The sequence below is a fragment of the Schistocerca nitens genome, chromosome 3 (genome assembly GCF_023898315.1).
Source record: "Schistocerca nitens isolate TAMUIC-IGC-003100 chromosome 3, iqSchNite1.1, whole genome shotgun sequence".
Lineage (NCBI taxonomy): Eukaryota > Metazoa > Arthropoda > Insecta > Orthoptera > Acrididae > Schistocerca > Schistocerca nitens.
In genome coordinates, this window is record NC_064616.1 from 718,177,512 (window position 1) to 718,198,751 (window position 21,240).

General features: G+C 44.9%; 1 protein-coding gene across 1 annotated transcript in view; it reads left to right on the forward strand.

Annotated features, from left to right (window-relative positions):
- The window catches only part of LOC126249402 (monocarboxylate transporter 2-like), a 141,714-nt gene that overhangs the window by 72,212 nt on the left and 48,262 nt on the right, over nucleotides 1–21,240 (forward strand). Inside the window, exon 4 of the mRNA XM_049951055.1 lies at nucleotides 13,925–14,201. Coding sequence (XP_049807012.1) covers nucleotides 13,925–14,201 — 277 coding nt within the window. The remainder of the gene's footprint in view (nucleotides 1–13,924; nucleotides 14,202–21,240) is intronic.

Sequence of the window (21,240 nt, forward strand, 5' to 3'; positions counted from 1 at the left end):
TTCAGGTGCTGCTAAGTCTCTGAAAATAGGTTTTATACTTTATCTCACATCACTAAAATGTACCTGATGAACACGGACGTTAATAATAACACCATTTGACAGCAGTTTAACAGCGCCTCAGTGGGTCACGCCCATGTAGAACACATTTCAAAAAAAATTTAAAAATAGTTGTGGTCTTCGGAATTGAATAAATTATATATCTATTAAAAGGTAATAGTCTGCAGATTCAATTGAATAAATTATATATCTATTAAAAGGTAATAGTCTGCAGATTCAGAAAACGCAAAAAAGTAAAAATTGAACTTTTCATGATTTTGAGCCTTTCCGGAGGCGAAATTTGGCATTAATGGGCCATGCCAGCAGACGACCGATGCGAGTGCCTTTGCTAACAGCACATCGCCTGCAGCACCTCTCCTGGGCTAGTGACCATATCGGTTGGATCCTATACTACTGGAAAACCGTGACCTGGTCAGATGAGTCACGACTTCGGTTGTAGGAGCTGATGGTAGGGTTCAGTTGGGACGCAGATCCCTCGAAGCCATTGACCCAAGTTATCAACAAGGCCCTGTACAGGCTGGCGGTGACTCCATAATGGTGTGGTCTGTGTTTCCATGGAATGGACTGGGTCCTCTGATCCAACTGAACTACTTGGAGACCATTTGCAGCCATTCATGGATTTCATGTCCCAAACAGCGATGGATGACAACGCACCACGTTACCGGGCCACAATTTTTCGCGATTGGTTTGAAGAACAGTCTGGATAATTCGAGCGAATGATTTGGCCACCCAGATCGCGCGACATGAATCCCACCGAATATTTGCGGGACATAATCTAAAGGTCAGTTCGTGCACAAAACTCTGCACCGTCAACACTTTCGTAATTATGGACGGATGTAGAGGCAGCATAGCTCAATATTTCTGTAAGGGACTGCCAACAACTTGTTGAGCCCATGCCACGTCGAGTTCGTGCACTACGCCAAGCAAAAGGAGGTTTGACACAATATTAGGAGGTATCCCATGACCTCTGCCACTTCAGTGTAGCATATTAAAGATGGTCGGATTTTGTCGAGTCTTTTTGTAACCTGCATCGAACTGCTTTCGATGACTGACATTTGATTTCTGCACTTCGTGTACCATAAATATAAAGAAATACAAAATTCAGATTGTTACTTTATCTTGATGCCGAGTAAAAATCGTGTAAGGTCATTATAGCTGTAGAAGTATCAATTTATAATTTTGTAGTTCATTTACCTAGCCCAGTCAATGAACATGGAAAACAAAGCCACACTAACGGAAAGAAAAGAGGATTTTTCATCAATGTGATTTTGTTAATTACATTTTGTGTACTATATAAAAGATACACAAAAGATATCATCATGATCGACGAAAATCTTGTGTATCAACTACGATGTAATACAGGCGACGTCTTTTATCGTAACTAAATACACTCCTGGAAATGGAAAAAAGAACACATTGACACCGGTGTGTCAGACCCACCATACTTGCTCCGGACACTGCGAGAGGGCTGTACAAGCAATGATCACACGCACGGCACAGCGGACACACCAGGAACCGCGGTGTTGGCCGTCGAATGGCGCTAGCTGCGCAGCATTTGTGCACCGCCGCCGTCAGTGTCAGCCAGTTTGCCGTGGCATACGGAGCTCCATCGCAGTCTTTAACACTGGTAGCATGCCGCGACAGCGTGGACGTGAACCGTATGTGCAGTTGACGGACTTTGAGCGAGGGCGTATAGTGGGCATGCGGGAGGCCGGGTGGACGTACCGCCGAATTGCTCAACACGTGGGGCGTGAGGTCTCCACAGTACATCGATGTTGTCGCCAGTGGTCGGCGGAAGGTGCACGTGCCCGTCGACCTGGGACCGGACCGCAGCGACGCACGGATGCACGCCAAGACCGTAGGATCCTACGCAGTGCCGTAGGGGACCGCACCGCCACTTCCCAGCAAATTAGGGACACTGTTGCTCCTGGGGTATCGGCGAGGACCATTCGCAACCGTCTCCATGAAGCTGGGCTACGGTCCCGCACACCGTTAGGCCGTCTTCCGCTCACGCCCCAGCATCGTGCAGCCCGCCTCCAGTGGTGTCGCGACAGGCGTGAATGGAGGGACGAATGGAGACGTGTCGTCTTCAGCGATGAGAGTCGCTTCTGCCTTGGTGCCAATGATGGTCGTATGCGTGTTTGGCGCCGTGCAGGTGAGCGCCACAATCAGGACTGCATACGACCGAGGCACACAGGGCCAACACCCGGCATCATGGTGCGGGGAGCGATCTCCTACACTGGCCGTACACCACTGGTGATCGTCGAGGGGACACTGAATAGTGCACGGTACATCCAAACCGTCATCGAACCCATCGTTCTACCATTCCTAGACCGGCAAGGGAACTTGCTGTTCCAACAGGATAATGCACGTCCGCATGTATCCCGTGCCACCCAACGTGCTCTAGAAGGTGTAAGTCAACTACCCTGGCCAGCAAGATCTCCGGATCTGTCCCCCATTGAGCATGTTTGGGACTGGATGAAGCGTCGTTTCACGCGGTCTGCACGTCCAGCACGAACGCTGGTCCAACTGAGGCGCCAGGTGGAAATGGCATGGCAAGCCGTTCCACAGGACTACATCCAGCATCTCTACGATCGTCTCCATGGGAGAATAGCAGCCTGCATTGCTGCGAAAGGTGGATATACACTGTACTAGTGCCGACATTGTGCATGCTCTGTTGCCCGTGTCTATGTGCCTGTGGTTCTGTCAGTGTGATCATGTGATGTATCTGACCCCAGGAATGTGTCAATAAAGTTTCCCCTTCCTGGGACAATGAATTCACGGTGTTCTTATTTCAATTTCCAGGAGTGTACTTAAAACCGACTTCACAATGATTAGTTGATTGCGGAAGTGTTTATTATGTATTAGCCTGAAATAAACTATAAGAATGGTGTATCAAGCTAAATTAACAACAAAACAACTTGTTCCAGCGACTTTAAAATTTCAGATACCTCTACAAGAAACGATTGAGTTCCCAAGTGCAAAACACTGTAAAATATGTTTTTTCTGAGATCCAAATGGGGTAAGATTTGTGGCATAAGTAGAAAGAGCTCCCTGTACAACAAAAAGTGTGTCATAGCCTTCTTAACTAATCACCAAGTAAGGTACTTATCATTATGAAATTTCAAAATGACCATTGATTTAAAGTAAAATTTTAGGAAGTAAAATACGTTTTATAACAGATAACAACCACTAAATTGACGATATGCTTCTAACACATTAAATGATTTCTTGCTATTCTACATCAACATCAGTACTCCGCAAGCCACCTGAAGTTGTGTGGCGGAGGGTACTAACCGTACCATTAACTGATTCCCCCTTCTATTTTCTACTCGTGAACGGCGCGTGGGAGGAATGATTGCCGGTAAGCCTCTCTATTAGTTCTGATGTTTCTAATTTCCTCGTCACGGTCGTGGTGAGCAGTTTCAAACACTTTATTCGTTCTCATATAGCTACATTTCATTTATAGGACGAAATACTGTATAGATGACATCATAGAGCAATAATCAATTACTCGAAATGGAAATGAAAAGCAGTGCAACGGATGAGGATCCATGTATGCGAAGTGGACTGGTGGTAGCTATAAAACTGTGTTGAGTTCCATTGCTCATAAATTACGAGCACTTCGTAGTGATATAGACACATGAACGGAGTGGCTTGTACGTTCAGTGGCAAAATATAGGGTTTTCAGTAGAACCGTGCTCGTACTTGTCTTGCAGTGATGGTCGCATACGTTTTAGTCGCTGCCACGTTACCAAAATTTTTCAGTTTTAGTTGCTACAACGTTACCAAAGCTATTCAGTTCAGTTTAGCGGATAAATTTCTAATTTAGTTTTGTGGGGTGCTATTGAATACACCTACGCGCTGTAGTCACTTTGAATAAGAGCCGCTACATTAGGGATTTCTGGAGCCTGAGTTACTGCCCCTCTTTCATGCCATATTACGCCGTCAGTCGATCTTCGAAGTCTTCAAAATGCCCAGCCACATGTGACGAGAGATTTGTAAACCTCCTTCGAGAAGCGACGAATGCTACTGTTACCCTGGTCTCAGCTTTCGCCTGGCGTGTCACCCTGCGAACGCTTCTGGGTTACGTTTGGTCGGCAACATGTTCTTCACAGTCCCGTACCACGAAACTCTTGTAGCACACTACAGCGAATTCTCAAAGTCAAATATCTTGCGCAGTTCTGTAATCCCAATTATTTCAATCGTATAATTCATCTGCGGTGTTCCGAAATTCCCTGATGTTCATGTGTGCCGCCTGTCGTTCCAAGCACATTTCGCTCTTGTTTACTGCAGTCCAAACACAAAAAGATATCGATTTCTGTGATATGAGTCCACTCCATGGATGAAAACGATTAAACAAAAAATGTACTGCTAAGCTATGTTCTGAATTCCAAGTAACATTCCGCCGTGTTCGGTGATCAGCTTATTCTGGCAAAGCAAGAACAAATCACTGCTTTTTTCGGTTGTCGCACGTTTATTAAGATGTTTCTGTGACATGTAGGCGGGCTGCCAGGGGCGCCATGCAACGTCTTCGCGCGGAAAATAAAAATCTGGGCAAGCAGATGGCTCGTCGGCTAAAATTAGTACACGAATTGACGGCTTCGGTGATATCATAGTCGTATTTCTGTAAGATTGTTATGAATGGATAAAAGTAGCCAGGCGACCTAATGGTGTGGCTTCAATCGTCTGATGCTAGCCAGCTGCAGACTGCAGATTAAGAGCCTCGGCTGTAAGATGGCCGCCGCGTGGGTGTGGCTTGTTTGTGTGTTCTTGTTTACACAAGCCTGCGAGAAAACATTGCCTCATTTTATACTATGAATGACTGCTATCTGTCTCGAAAGGATAACATAACTTTGGTATCCATCTGATGGGAAGAAATAATTTTTTGTCCTAATCGCGTATGAGTAGACGCTGTTAAGCATGCAGTACAATTTATTGTATATGATCACTGCGCGAATTTCGTAGTTCTAAAATGAACTATATTTTAACACACGTGGTACATGCAATACATTCCCAAAATACGCAGACGGAAAAAAACAGTAACACCAAAAATTATTAATGTAGAGTAATAAAAATTCGGGAATACATTTGTCTAGGTAACATATTTAAGTCATTATCATTGCAAGATCACAGGTTAATGTAAGCTCGAGATAATCCTTTGATAATGTGAAATGCTAGCACATTAATAACCGGTGTAACCACAAGAATGTAGGAAACCGACGTGCAACAGTGCATACATTGTGTTGTACATGTGCTGGATGTCAGTTTGAGGGCCGGAGTTCCATGCGTGTTGCTCTTGGTCGGTAGATACAGGGACGGTTAATGTTGGTTGTGGATGACGCTGGAGTTGTTGGGTTACAACACGGGTATGTGGTCGAGCGTTATCCTGTTAGAAAACACCCCCTGTGATTCTGTTCATGAATGGCACCACAACTGGACAAATCACCAGACTGTCGTACTGAGTTGCAGTCAGGGTGCGTGGGATAACCACGTGACTGCTGTTGCTGTTATATGAAACCGCACAGCAGACCATAGCTCCAGGTGTAGGTCCAGTATGTCTAGCAAGCAGACAGGTCTACATCTACATCTACATCCATACTCCGCAAGCCACCTGACGGTGTGTGGTGGAGGGTATCCTGAGTACCTCTATCGGTTCTACCTTCTATTCCAGTCTCGTATTGTTCGTGGAAAGAAGGATTGTCGGTATCCTTCTGTGTGGGCTCTAATCTCTCTGATTTTATCCTCATGGTCTCTTCGCGAGATATACGTAGGAGGGAGCAATATACTGCTTGACTCCTCGGTGAAGGTGTGTTCTCGAAACTTTAACAAAAGCCCGTGCCGAGCTACTGAGCGTCTCTCCTGCAGAGTCTTCCACTGGAGTTTATCACCTCCGTAACGCTTTCGTGATTACTAAATGATCCTGTAACGAAGTGCGCTGCTCTCCGTTGGATCTTCTCTATCTCCTCTATCAACCCTATCTGGTACGGATTCCACACTGCTGAGCAGTATTCAAGCAGTGGGCGAACAAGCGTACTGTAACCTAGTTCCTTTGTTTTCGGATTGCATTTCCTTAGGATTCTTCCAATGAATCTCAGTCTGGCATCTGCTCTACCGATGATCAACTTTATATGATCATTCCATTTTAAATCACTCCTAATGCTTACTCCCAGCTAATTTATGGAATTAACTGCTTCCAGTTGCTGACCTGCTATATTGTAGCTAAATGATAAGGGATCTTTCTTTCTATGTATTCGCAGCACATTACGCTTGTCTACATTGAGATTCAATTGCCATTCCCTGCACCATGCGTCAATTCGCTGCAGAACCTCCTGCATTTCAGTACAATTTTCCATTGTTACAACCTCTCGATACACCACAGCATCATCCACAAAAAGCCTCAGTGAACTTCCAATGTCATCTACAAGGTCATTTATGTATATTGTGAATAGCAACGGTCCTACGACACTCCCCTGTGGCACACCTGAAATCACTCTTACTTCGGAAGACTTCTCTCCATTACGAATGACATGCTGCGTTCTGTTATCTAGGAACTCTTCAATCCAACCACACGATTGGTCTGATAGTCCATATGCTCTTACTTTGTTCATTAAACGACTGTGGGCAACTGTATCGAACGCCTTGCGGAAGTCAAGAAACACGGCATCTACCTGTGAACCCGTGTCTATAGCCCTCTGAGTCTCGTGAACGAATAGCGCGAGCTGGGTTTCACACGACCGTCTTTTTAGAAACCAATGCTGATTCCTACAGAGTAGATTTATAGTCTCCAGAGAAGTCATTATACTCGAACATAATACGTGTTCCAAAATTGTACAACTGATCGATGTTAGAGATATAGGTCTATAGTTCTGCACATCTGTTCGACGTCCCTTCTTGGAAACGGGGATGACCTGTGTCCTTTTCCAATCTTTTGGAACGCTTCGCTCTTCTTGAGACCTACGGTACATCGCTGCAAGAAGGGGGGCAAGTTCCGTCGCGTACTCTGTGTAAAATCGAACTGGTATCCCATCAGGTCCAGCGGCCTTTCCTCTTTTAAGCGATGTTAATTGTTTCTCTATCCCTCTGTCATGTATTTCGATATCTACCATTTTGTCATCTGTGCGACAATCTAGAGAAGGAAGTACAGTGCAGTCTTCCTCTGTGAAACAGCTTTGGAAAAACACATTTAGTATTTCGGCCTTTAGTCTGTCATCCTCCGTTTCAGTACCATTTTGGTTACAGAGTGTCTGGACATTTTGTTTTGATCCACCTACTGCTTTGACATAAGACCAAAATTTCTTAGGATTTTCTGCCAAGTCAGTACATAGAACTTTACTTTCGAATTCATTGAACGCCTCTCGCATAGCCCTCCTCACACTACATTTCGCTTCGCGTAATCTTTGCTTCTCTGCAAGGCTTTGGCTGTGTTTATGTTTGCAGTGAAGTTCCCTTTGCTTCCGCAGCAGTTTTCTAACTCGGTTGTTGTAGCACGGTGGCTCTTTTCCATCTCTTACGATCTTGCTTGGCACATACTCATCTAACGCATATTGTACGATGGTTTGGATCTTCGTCCACTGATCCTCAACACTATCTGTACTTGAGAAAAAACTTTTGTGTTGAGCCGTCGGGTACTCTGAAATCTGCTTTTTGTCACTTTTGCTAAACAGAAAAATCTTCCTACCTTTTTTAATATTTATATTTACGGCTGAAATCATCGATGCAGTAACCGCTTTATGATCGCTAATTCCCTGTTCTGCGTTAACTGTTTCAAATAGTTCGGGTCTGTTTGTCACCAGAAGGTCTAATATGTTATTTCCACGAGTCGGTTCTCTGTTTAACTGCTCAAAGTAGTTTTCAGATAAAGCACTTAAAAATATTTTTCTGGATTCTTTGTTCCTGCCACCCGTTATGCACGTTTGAGTCTCCACTCAGAACTATAACATGGTGGGGAAATCTACTCGAAATATTTTCCAAATTATCCTTCAGGTGCACAGCCACAACAGCTGCTGAGCCAGGGGGCCTATAGAGACATCCAATTACCATGTCTGAGCCTGCTTTAACCGTGACCATCACCCAGATTATTTTGGTTGCTGGCTCTGAACTGGCCTCTTTCTAACCAACACACGACCATCACTGGCAAAGAGGCAGAACCAGCTTTCATCAGAAAACACAACAGACCTCCAATCTGCCCTCGAATGAGCTCTCACTAGACACCACTGAAGTCACCATTGGCGGTGGTTTGGGGCAGTGGAATGCACGTTACATGGCATCTGGCTTGGTGGTGACCTTCAAGTAATCGATTTGTAACTATGTCAGTAGGGTGCCAACTGCTGCTCAGATTCCTGCTGTAGATGCAGTAAGATTCGCCAGAGCCCTACGCCGAGCACGATGATCATCCCTCTAGATAGTGCCACGTGGCCGTCCGGGGCCCTATCTCCTTGCGACCGTTCATTCTCGTGACCACTACTGCCAGCAAACTCGTACAGTGGTTACATACCTACCAAGTCTTTCTGCAGTATCGCAGAACGAACATCCAGCTTCTCGCAGCCCTATTACACAACCGCGTTCAAACTCAGTGAGGTGTTGATAATGGCGTTTTTGTCGCCTTAAACGCATTCTTGACAAACATCAGCTCACCACGGCAAGTCTCAAAGGTAACTAACGTTCACTATCGTTACAGCGTGTCGTTGAGCAAACCTTGTTTGCATCCTCGTAGTGGCGCTACTAGCGCCACTCTTATGCTTTGGGCGCGAGTGTTTGTAGAAATTTCGCTTGTGTCGCATAACTTCCTCTTGGTGTTGTGATATTTTTTTCCCCGTCACTGTATTTACCGACGGAGGTCGCGCAGTAGTAGGACAGTGGACTTGCCTTCTGGAGAACGTCGGTTGTAATTCCTGGCTGGTTTTTTCCTAAATCGCCGAAGGCAAATGCTGGAATTGTTCCTTTGAAAAGGACACGTCCGGTTACCTTCTCCCATCCATCGACAATACGAACTTGCTCTCCTTCTCCGATGACTTTTATGATTTATTTAACTGTCGACGGTCCTCAGCTAATTCATCAGAGTGCAGAAATAACCTTTAAAAATGTTTTACTTGGTATTGCGCAACCCTTACCTTCGCTAGCAGCACGTCCCACACGCTGTCCGAACAGACGTAACTCCGAAACGTAACGACGTGTTGCATTGTTATTTCGTTCGACTTTTGTTCGAGAGAAAAAAGATTCCACTTTTCCTCTGACCACTCTAAATTGGGTTTTCCGTCAGTGAGTGAAGTCACATCATTTCTGGCGAATGCTGCAAGATTCCTTCACGATTTGTTCTCGAGTTTTCCTCCGGCCTCCAATTACGTCTATGCGACGTCAAACTCTTACAAATGAAAGGTAATAAAAATAGATAGCAGTCATTATATATTATTTTTACGAATCTTTAAAAAAATTATGTTTTATTTTCCCACACAACTACAATTATGTTTACAGTGATTGGTTTCGAATGTCTCAAACGGATATCTTCAGATATAAAACTAAACATTAAGACGTGTATATAATTTGCGTTTTGAGGCGTAAAATTCGCTTAGTATTATCAAATAATGAGACAACAAAATTATCATGTCAGGTTGATGCACATTGACAACACATTGTTCTCCTGTGCATCAACTGCATATGAGAATATTATCTCTTCGCTTTATAATATACTATATGTATTTTTTTGTGACATCTCAAATCATGAAGATGTTTTAAGTTTTTAATTATAGATCCGAAGAGCGCCGTTTGAGATGGGTGAAAACGGTCATTTATAAAGGTAATTGTGGTTGTATAGAAAAACTAAAATAAAAACGTATTAATTAATTTAGCTATCGTTGTTGCGTTGGAAAACAAAAATAAAAACGTATTAATTAATTTAGCTTTCACGACCGTCTCCAGAAGATATAAAGACAAGTCGTACTTCGTATCGATTCTGTTCTTATTACTTCAAAGATCTTTGAAAATTCTGACAAGTCATTATTTCAAATTATGTGGCACAGAAAATCACCAGGTATTTATATTTCCTTCAGAAGAAAAAAAACAATGATAGATATCATTTTAGTGTAGGAAATGTTCAAACTATATCATACTGTTGCTTCTGTAAATGACGGTAGCCTATAGATTTTAGCTTCCTGTTGATTCGAGACATCACAGAAACGGCATTAGCTGGGTAGACAAGTCTAGTACAGATCATCGGCTGTGACCTTGACTTCAGGTGGATTCCCGTATGATTCCTCCAATAAGCAACACCCTACATTCTGTTTCTATTACCACCGTTTGCAACTGTGCTACTCACTTTGAAGTTTGTGAGACTGCAGTCTCAGACTTTCTCTATCGATCATTTATACATGGAAGCAAGTTGTGCTCCATTTATAAGTACCGACTAGTACTTCATATGTACTGAAAATTCTGATATGCTGTTAAGTCGTTCAGTTCTTCTGGCCGAGCTACCAGTTCCCTCCTCATTCTCGTACGCTTAGTCTAGTCTCTGATGATACCGAGTTCCATCGAATGTTAAAGTCAAATCTTTTTTCTCCTCTTGTTCCCTTCATATTCGGCTGCATGGTCAATGTTTTCATTTGTCTCCAAATGTCCAGCTCCTCATAAACCTAGCACTTAGCATATTAACATTTCAATAACCTATGTTTTAGAAAAAATAACTAAATCGCATGTTTTTGCCATTACAATGACCTCTTCTGACTGAATTAGCAATATTCTCATTTTCAACTGTTGTTTACTTCTACGATTACGATTTATGTATACTAGAATACTAATACTAATGTAGCCAGACAGGAATGCTTACATCCTCCGGGTACAGTGTGGAAGTTAACGGACATAACAACAATACAACGGTAAGTTCGTGAATCTTAGGTCCCATCTTATCGCTAAAGGTGACCAATTACGAAGTCGGGACTATACACAGAACTGAAAACTGGGACTACAACAAACATGTCGTAATGTTTTATATGCCTTAACATATACGTTCCATAATCTTCCTCTTATTTCCCAGCTTTGGTCCCGCAACGTAGCGGGATCCGGTGTTGAGACTTCCTGTCTCCACTTAACGCTATCTTGTGCTTCATCAGGGTAGAGACCAGCTACCTTTAAGTCTGTGTGGAAGATATCTAGCCACCGTTACCTCGGTTCCCGATTGGTCGCATTCCATCGACTTTCAGTGAAAACCAGCGTTTTGCTCTTGTATCTTGATCTGTTCGAAATACGTGTCCATACCACCGAACACGGTTATCCCTGATTTTCTCGTTGATAGGTGCCACTCCTTACCGCCTGCGTAATTTGTCATTGGTCATGATCGTGCAATATCAGGTCACATGTCCACCGAAGCATTTTGGTTTCATCTACATCTACATCTACATACATACTCCGCAATCCACCATACAGTGCGTGGCGGAGGGTACCTCGTACCACAACTAGCATCTTCTCTCCCTATTCCACTCCCAAACAGAACAAGGGAAAAATGACTGCCTATATGCCTCTGTACGAGCACTAATCTCTCTTATCTTATCTTTGTGGTCTTTCCGCGAAATATATGTTGGTGGCAGAAAAACTGTACGGCAGTCAGCCTCAAATGCTGGTTCTCTAAATTTCCTGAGTAGCGATTCACGAAAAGAACGCCTCCAGACTCCCACCCGAGTTCCTGAAGCATTTCCGTAACACTCGCGTGATGATCAAACCTACCAGTAACAAAACTAGCAGCCCGCCTCTGAATTGCTTCTATGTCCTCCGACCTGATAGGGATCCCAAACGCTCTAGCAGTACTCAAGAATACGTCGTATTAGTGTTTTATAAGCGGTTTCCTTTACAAATGAACCACATCTTCCCAAAATTTTACCAATGAACTGAAGACGACTATTCGCCTTCCCCACAACTGCCATTACATGCTTGTCCCTCTTCATATCGCTCTGCAATGTTACGCCCAAATATTTAACCGGCGTGACTGTGTCAAGCGCTACACTACTAATGGAGTATTCAAACATTACGGGATTCTTTTTCCTATTCATCTGCATTAATTTACATTTATCTATATTTAGAGTTAGCTGCCATTCTTTACACCAATCACAAATCCTGTCCAAGTCATCTTGTATCCTCCTACAGTCACTCAACGACGACACCTTCCCGTACACCACAGCATCATCAGCAAACAGCCGCACATTGCTATCCACCCTATCCAAAAGGTCATTTATGTAGATAGAAAACAACAGCGGACCTACCACACTTCCCTGGGGCACTCCAGATGATAGCCTCACCTCCGATGAACACTCACCATCAAGGACAACGTACTGGGTTCTATTACTTAAGAAGTCTTCGAGCCACTCACTTACTTGGGAACCAATCCCATATGCTCGTACCTTAGTTAGGAGTCTGCAGTGGGGCACCGAGTCAAATGCTTTCCGGAAGTCAAGGAATATGGCATCCGTCTGATACCCTTCATCCATGGTTCGCAAGATATCATGTGAAAAAAGGGCGAGTTGCGTTTCGCAGGAGCGATGCTTTCTAAAGCCGTTCTGATGCATGGACAGCAACTTCTCTGTCTCAAGGAAATTCATTATATTCGAACTGAGTATATGTTCGAGAATCCTGCAACAAACCGATGTTAAGGATATTGGTCTGTAATTTTGAGGATCCGTCCTTCTACCCTTCTTATATATAAGCGTCACCTGCGCTTTTCTCCAGTCGCTCGGGACTTTATGTTGGGCAAGAGATCCGCGATGAATGAAAGCTTACTAAGGAGCCAATGTAGTAGAGTACTCTCTGTAAAACCGAGTTTGAATCCCATCAGGACCTGGCGACTTATTTATTTTCAATCCATTCAGCTGCTTCACAACCCCAGGGATGTCTATCACTATGTCTTCCATACGGGAATCTGTACGAGACTCAAACGGCGGTATGTTTGTACGATCCTCCTGCGTGAAAGATTTCTCAAATGCTAAATTTAAAATTTCAGCTTTCGTTTTGCTGTCTTCCGTTGCCAGGTCAGACTGATCGGTGAGTGACTGGATGGAAGCCTTCGACCCGCTTACCGATTTGACGTAAGACCAGAATTTCCTTGGGTTTTCAGCAAGATCTTTTGCTAAGGTGTGACGGTGGTAGTGGTTGAATGCTTCACGCATCGCTCTTTTTACAGTAGCACGAATCTCTACTAACTTTTGCCTGTCCTTATTCCCCCGATCTATCTTGTACCGCGAGTGCAACTGTCTTTGCTTCCTGAGCGTTCTCCGAATTGCGCTGTTAAACCACGGTGGGTCTTTTCCGTCCGTAACCCACTTTTTCAGCACATATTTGTCCAAGGCGTGATTTATAATGTGTTTAAAATTTGCCCATAATTCTTCCACGTCCATCGTACCGGAAGTAAATGAAGTCGATTCATTTACTAAGTGGGATGCTAACAACTGCTTATCTGCTCTTTCTAGTAAGAATACTCTCCTAGCCTTCTTGACCGACTTTTTAACTTTCGTAACCATAGTCGTAATGACAACATCGTGATCACTAATCCCTGTCTCAACACTGACACCGTCGATGAGGTCTGGTCTGTTCGTTGCTTCCAGATCTAAAATAGGTCACTGATCTGTTTCTTTTGTCGTGGGCAAGCATTCAGTTCCGTACGCGGTACCTGGGCAGATTATAGAGCAGTATAGGCCAGTCATTGTCCGTCACAAAATATTGCACGCATTTATGTCATTAGTCGGTCAAGCTTTGTGTCGATTATTTCTAGAAAATTAACAGTGTATACATAATCGACAAGGTTGTTCCCTTTTTCGTTTAATGAACATTAATCTGTGGAAAATTCCTCAGGACCGTTGTGCAGCCTTGTGCTTTCCATGTTTGGCAGTGCCATCGGCTGGCGGCTGGGGCTCCAGGCTGTGACGGGAGCCGTCTTCCTCACGTTCTTCCTCGGCACGTTCTACCGGTCGGCGTCGCTGTACCACCCGCAGCGCAGGGCCATCCTCCACCTCAAGAACCAGAAGCGCAAAATCAAGGACAAGAGCAAGGTGGACGACCGGCCACCGTTCTTTGATTTCAGCACGCTGCGCAGCAAAACAGTGCGCATCCTGCTCATCTCCACCGGAATCAGCTCCTTTGGCATCAACACACCCATCTTCTATCTCGTAAGTACAAGTACAGACTTCGCAAGGCCCAGCAATAGACACTTCCTAACGTCGATCATCGAGAACCAATAATCTGGATCTGGACATAAGCGACGTCAAATGAGAGACAAAAGCACTTTCCTTAAAATAAAAATAATCATGTTTGTTGTTAAATTTAAAACTTTCCCGGATTATAGAGTGACACTGAGTTCTCCTATTTAAAACCACGCCGGCATGCGAGTGCGTTGCTTAATCGCATGCGCTTCTACTGCAAGTCTGTGCGCTGCTGAGAGTGCCCTCCATGGAGAAAATTAATCTCATCTGTGTCAGATCGAACGTCTTCACACGGTAATACGGCAGAGCGCAAAGATTTACGACGACAGGATTCCACGCAGAATCCAATTGGAAACCGCCGTCCCACCCGATAAGAGCCCCAGACAGCCGTATTTCTACTGATTCATTGATAAAGGAATTCCAGAAGTTAGAAGTATGGGCCAAAGTTTTTGTTACATTGTATTTCGTCGAATGACCAGTAGGAATATAGCGTTCTATGATAGTAGATTTGTTGGGTTAAAGGAGGCTAGTACATAGCTGGCGTTCCATGTTCGCTTGTGAACCGCGCGCGTTGTTTGACCAATGCATTATGTGCCGTACTCGCATAGAATCTTATAAATACCTGCCCTATGCTACTCTGACAATGAAACATCACGAACTTGATCTCATTTGACTTGAATAAAAATGCACACGTGCAGGGTATCAACCACAGCAATCGATTCCGAGTGAAAATGTGGACCATAAACCTGATGGTACGTAGGTATGACCGTCTGAAAGTACTTTCGCTCGCACCAGTTGTTTTTCATTCGCTAGGCCCCACTTGCAGCCGCAATTTGGATAGCGGAGTAAGTGAGAGGTTTGTTAAATATTGTTTGACATTGGTAGCATACTTTGTTCATTACATCAAAGTACGAGGTTTCTGTTGAACTTTTGATGTTGCGATTCACAAATGCAGTGTATTGCAATGTAGTGTGGCATTAATGAAGCAGCGTAATGCTATATAATTATAAACATCGCTGATGTGCTTTCTTTCCTTTGGATTTTAAAGCAGGCACTGTTAAAGTGAAGTACATCTGCAGGAGATGCGCTACTCTTCAACGTGATTCGCATGATTAAATTGTAAATCGAAAACAATTAACTTCATTTCATAGTTATTATTGTTCAGCTACTTAGGTTCAATAATCTAGATTTTGAGGGGTATACAAAGCTGCAGAATATCAATACGGTTCCAGGCGCGCAGTCCGGAACCGCGCGACTGCTACGGTCGCAGGTTCGAATCCTGCCTCGGGCATGGATGTGTGTGATGTCCTTAGGTTAGTTCGGATTAAGTAGTTCTAAGTTCTAGGGGACTGATGACCACAGATGTTAAGTCCCATAGTGCTCAGAACCATTTGAACCAATATCAATAAGAGAATGCTGTTAAAATATAAACGGCGATCTAAAAGGTATCGTTAGAAGGCCGCCCAGTCCAGAATCGGTATGCCAACCAGGCAAAATTGTCGTGAGCATTGAAGAACGCATCACACCGACGCACCAGGTTGAAGACAACCGTATACCGATGCGTGAAATTGGCCGTAACTGCCTGTTGCACATCAACGTCTGACAGGAATCGTCGTCCCTTCAAGACGTTTTTGAGGGATCGAAAGCGTCATAATCGCATGGGGAGAGATCAGGACGAGGAATCAGCACCACCTCTTGTCGCAATGGTAGTTTTCGGCATACACGATGCCCCATACATATGCTTTATTCTCCGATGGATGTCTACCGGCGTTTGTCCTTCGGCAGCCAAGAGAAAAGAATAATAGTACATCGTTGGCCTTGTCTGGATGCATTTGATAATAGCATTGTCGTAGTTCACGTCTTCGCATTTGCCTTACGCATGTCGGACGGACACGAATTCCACACGAATCCCTTCTCTACATGTCGGTGCTAATACACCCGCTTCGGTGTCGCGCTACGTTGCATATACACTGCAAAACGACGTCAAACGGAAACTTTTTGATCGAGCCTTATAAGAGTAAACGTGTATGTGTGTGAGGTTGACATACTACGTGCTCATATAACTTTCTGTTTTTTGCGTAGAATAACATCACTGTCATCGAAAAAGATTTCAAAACACGTGAGGAGAAGTGTCCACCTCCTCCCTCCTCTTCCCTCGCCTCTAACTTCCCGTGAATGGGACTCTTGTTGTCACTCCGTTGGTCTGCACTTCGTACTAAGGCATTACGCAGCTGCAGTGGGGCGGAGCGAGTGACGAGCAACCGGTGCGCGTAAAAGTTTAAAAGCTGTATTTTCAGGTCATAACTGCATCCTGTCAGAATTACGGCCTAAACTCCATGCAGGAATGATTGCTGGGGCAAATATTATGCATGTGTGCTGTTTCTCCTTAAAATAGGTGACGTTTCCTTCTTTGACCGATACCAGCGGCGCTGATATTTTTGATGGAGGACGAAAGGTCACTTTAAACTTCCGCTTTCGAAGTACCTGCGTATTTTCGGGAAAAGTTTCTAATAAATGGCACCTGGCTATCCTCTTGAACACCTTATCCACATTTACAGTGAAATGAATATCCCTAGGTGCACACAGACATTGATATAAGTCAAGGGGGACAGTTGAAAATGTGTGCCCCGTCCGGGACTCGAACTCAGGATCTCCTGCTTGCATGGCAGACGCTCTATCTATCTGAGCCACCTAGGACACAGAGGATAGTGCGACTGCAGGGACTTACCTCTGGCACGCCTCCCGTGAGACCCACATTCCCGACTTATTGTCCCGCACTATATTCATATTGCCCCTGCCCATTACACACATTACTCGCGGCTTTTTGCCGTTTCCCGTAAGAGTTCGGGCACTGTTTGTGCATCCGTACAGAAGAAGATGGCCACGTCTTCTTCCTTTTTCTGTCGTTTATATGCATCTGACGCTCTCCCTATTTGCTGAGATGAATATACATGTTTCAGGAACACAGTTTGGAGCTGTTCCACTTCCGCTTGCGTCCTACTAGCATGTGAGATAGTATGGGCTCATTCAGTCGAAGCTTCAGAACCTCGATTGTTTGTAGCTGATGGTGGTAACTATACTGAGGACCTATCTCCCATTCCGACGCTTAAGTTCGAAATTTGGCTCAAAGATACCTACAACCATCCTCTGTAATCGTGCAAAAGCGTGGCGGGCTGCGACGTCACCCTTGGGCTCGGCGACCCTTCAAAGTGCAAGGTGTCGGAACATATATAAAAAATGGTTCATGTGTACTGTAAGATGGATTCATGATGTCAAATTGGCACCAAGTTTTGCTACAATTCTGATCAACGCAACAGTGGACGTGTCACGTGATGAAAAGTTCGTCACATCCCCTCTTACCCACATTTCACCCCTTCTTTGGCAAACCGCCCCTCAGAATCGACACGAAAAGGCCTCAGGTGATGACATAAAGGGCGTCAATGAAACCACCCCTTCCGTTGGGGCATCGATTCCCACACATTTCGTGCTCGAAAACGACAGTTCTCAGTGCGATGATCAACAAGACGACGTTCTTGACAACGTTCTACACTGCTGCCTCCCCCTAGGCGTTTAAATTCTACTATAAGGACATGGTGGATCTGCAGCATCACTGAACGTCATCTGACCCCTCAGGAGTGTAGTGCGATCACAGTTTCTGTCCCGGTATACCGGGTGGAACCAAAAGCGACCATTCAAAACCATTCGACGAAATCTGAAGGTGATCCGAAGTAGCAAAGGGTGTTTATGCTTTTTCAGCCCCCATGTTTCGCGCCCTCCTGTGGCGTGATGGGGGCGTGGTGCAACATTAGCATGGGAGTGAATAAAACGGCAGACCTCTAAGACCCCCAGTTCCGAAACAACTTCGGTGCCACCGCTCAGCTTCGTTGAGCACGTCACAAATGTATCTGTCAGAAAATTCGGCAGATTCAGCATTGCAGCTCCTATAGCACCTGGACGCAGTAAAGGGGGTTGTGACAATCGTCCCAACGTGTGACATAGCTAGCCCACCTTACATCTCACATGGTCTTCTGAGCTGAGCTGTGGCCTCCTTTTTCGTTATGTGTCGACATCTTGCTGCTTGAAGCATCTCCAACCCCGAGAGTAACGTCGCAAGGCGCCATGCTTTCGCACCATTACAGAGGAAGGTCGTAGGCCCTGTTGAGCCTAATTTCAAACTCATGCACGGCAATGGGAGACAATTACGGGGTTTCGAAGAAGTGATCCTTTAATTTTGTTGCACAGTCTGGCAGCCTGTAAATACAGCTCTTTATGGGTGGGCTTTTGAAACACCGAATATTAAAGAATATCATCGCTCTCAAGTATGGAATTCACATGTTGCAGGAACTCTCCGAAACTGTCTCAATCATGAGGTCAAACTATAAATGTTTCGTCAGCGTATCGCCAAAATGCTATTAGTTGTCACAGTAAAACTTCCTGCTCTACGTATTCGACGCCGTTCTGCTACTTTACCGCGCGAAGGCGTTCGATCTGACATCGGGCAGGCGAGTTTTTACCACGGAGAGCGCTTTCAGCAGCTCACAGATTTGCTGCAGCAGTGCATGCGTTCAAGTAATCAACGCATGCGCAGCGACAACGCAGCACACCCCACATGCGTCGGTGGGGCTTTAAATAGGGGAACTCGGTGTGCTGCCGCCAGTATTGACCTGAATATGGCCAGAAGACTGGGCTGAAATATCGTGGCAACAATTTACTGACACCCGGCAGTTCGCCGGGAATTTTATGGTACACTAATTTTAAATTTTTTTTTATGTGCTATAAAAATATTGGGTCGTCTTGCAACGGCTTGTGAATGTAACGTGTCGTTCACCGTTCTTGGGGCTTAACAAATTTCAGCACTCATTCTTTCGAGTTACTGGTCAAATCTTGCCTTCGTCCTAAAAAACTTTAGAGTTATGTACTGGACTTTCTCAGCGCTTGAACTTTGAGTTTGTTAAGTTTGTTAACACCCAACTCCGTAATCAGTGTGGCTATTGTGGGCCACATCGATGTGGAGATAGCCGCGTTAAGTCTTCGTGATGGCGGGGATGCTTTCCACAAGAATTTGATCCATAAGAGGAGTAACTGTGCCGTACAGTTTCTTGTGACAGGACGATGCATTACTGTCCTAAGGTAAATGCTAAAACTGTCCACGGTGTCTCATGTAGTGCCAAAATGAGACGCTGTTAAATGTGATTTGTCCGCTGGGTCGGGAAATTAAGGGCGGCGGTTGCCTTTCTGTCGATCGAACGGGCTTAATCCTCTCCTTTCTTTCACTGTCTTAACCATTCAGCAATAGATACAAGCTATGTTGGGAAGCAAGTGACAAGTTTTAATTGTAAATCGGTCAACGGGCAGAGCAGCGATATTATTACTAGTATTGTATGCTCACAGAAAAAGGCAGAAATCGGAGTTTGAGTGTCGATACGGCACAAATTTTTAACTTGTCACAAATTTCCATCGCAGCATATAGTCCGTAAATAGTAGAAGAATATTGTCTCATTAACAAGCAATGACCAATCACAGCACACTTGATACGCCACGCCGAATAAAGTGGAGTACCGCAGTACCGCAACTGGACGTCCCTTATCGTTTTTCTTCGTTTTTCTTCAGCATCATGGCGTCTACAAGCAGGACAATGCAACTTGTCACACACCTCGTAGTATATGTGCGTGGTTCAAAGAACACCATGCTGACCTTTGGCCACCAGACTCGCCGGATTTAACCTCATTGACTCTGTTGTTGCACGTCTCGCAGCTGTCCACACTGCTAAAGGTGGTTACGTTACCTGGACAGTGTGGTTCATGTCCTAAAAGTATTAAGCGAATAACTTACAAGAGGAATAATAATGAATAATAATGAGCGTATGGTATTGGTGGCCGGGAGACCCCTCGCGGGGCGGTTCGGCCGCCGCTCCACAAGTTCTCTAACGCCACTACGGCGACTTGCGAGTGAATGACGATAATGACAAGAGGAATGATAGGCTATCATGAGGAAGCACCTACAACGGTTTGATTGTAGAATTACCTTCTAAGATTCACGGGTAGCTCCAGCTGTTGTGTCAGCTACTGGCTAGTCAGCACCGACACAAATAGGGAAGGAGAGAAGTTGTGATGGCCGGTGCAAGAATCCAAATCAACTGAGCAAAACACTTGAAGATTAAATGAACACTTTATTTCTACAAAGAATGGAACCATTACTTAACGTGTTGTGCCTCCTATGTGCAAATTCACTGACATTCTGTTACTAACCACAAAACGCAGGCTGATGCTAAAAAATGGCTCTGAGCACTATGGGACTCAACTGCTGAGGTCATAAGTCCCCTAGAACTTAGAGCTACTTAAACCTAACTAACCTAAGGACAACACACACATCCATGCCCGAGGCAGGATTCGAACCTGTGACCGTAGCGGTCGCGCGGTTCCAGACTGTAGCGCCAGAACCGCTCGGCCACCAGCGGCCGGCGCAGGCTGATGCTCTCGAAGTCCGCGACAGAATTGGGATCGATCAGCGATGGGCCGCTGGTTAAACCACCGTTGACGCAGGGCACTGAACTCGTCTTCCTGAAGCTGTGGCGCTGCCCGCTCTTTCCACTGACGAGCGGGTCGCCGGCACGGTAGCTCAGCGTGTTCAGTCAGAGGGTTAGCTGCCCTCCGTAGCAAAGAACTGAGTTAATCGATCAACAACGAACTTAATCGAATGTCTTACGACGTCAGCCCCCAGCAGATGCAACTAACGAAAGAAGCCGGCACGGTAGCTCAGCGTGTTCGGTCAGAGGGCTGCGTGCTCTCTGTAATAAAAAAAAAACTGAGTCAAAGAATCAACGATCAATTTGAACAGATGTCTTGTGACGTCCGCCCAGACCAAACGTAACGAACAATAAAAAAAGCCGGCACAGTAGCTCAGCGTGTTCGATCAGAGGGTTAGCTGCCCTCTGTAATAAAAAAACTGAGTTAATGGATCAACGACGAACTGAAACAGGTGTCTTGCGACATCCGCCCCGAGCAGA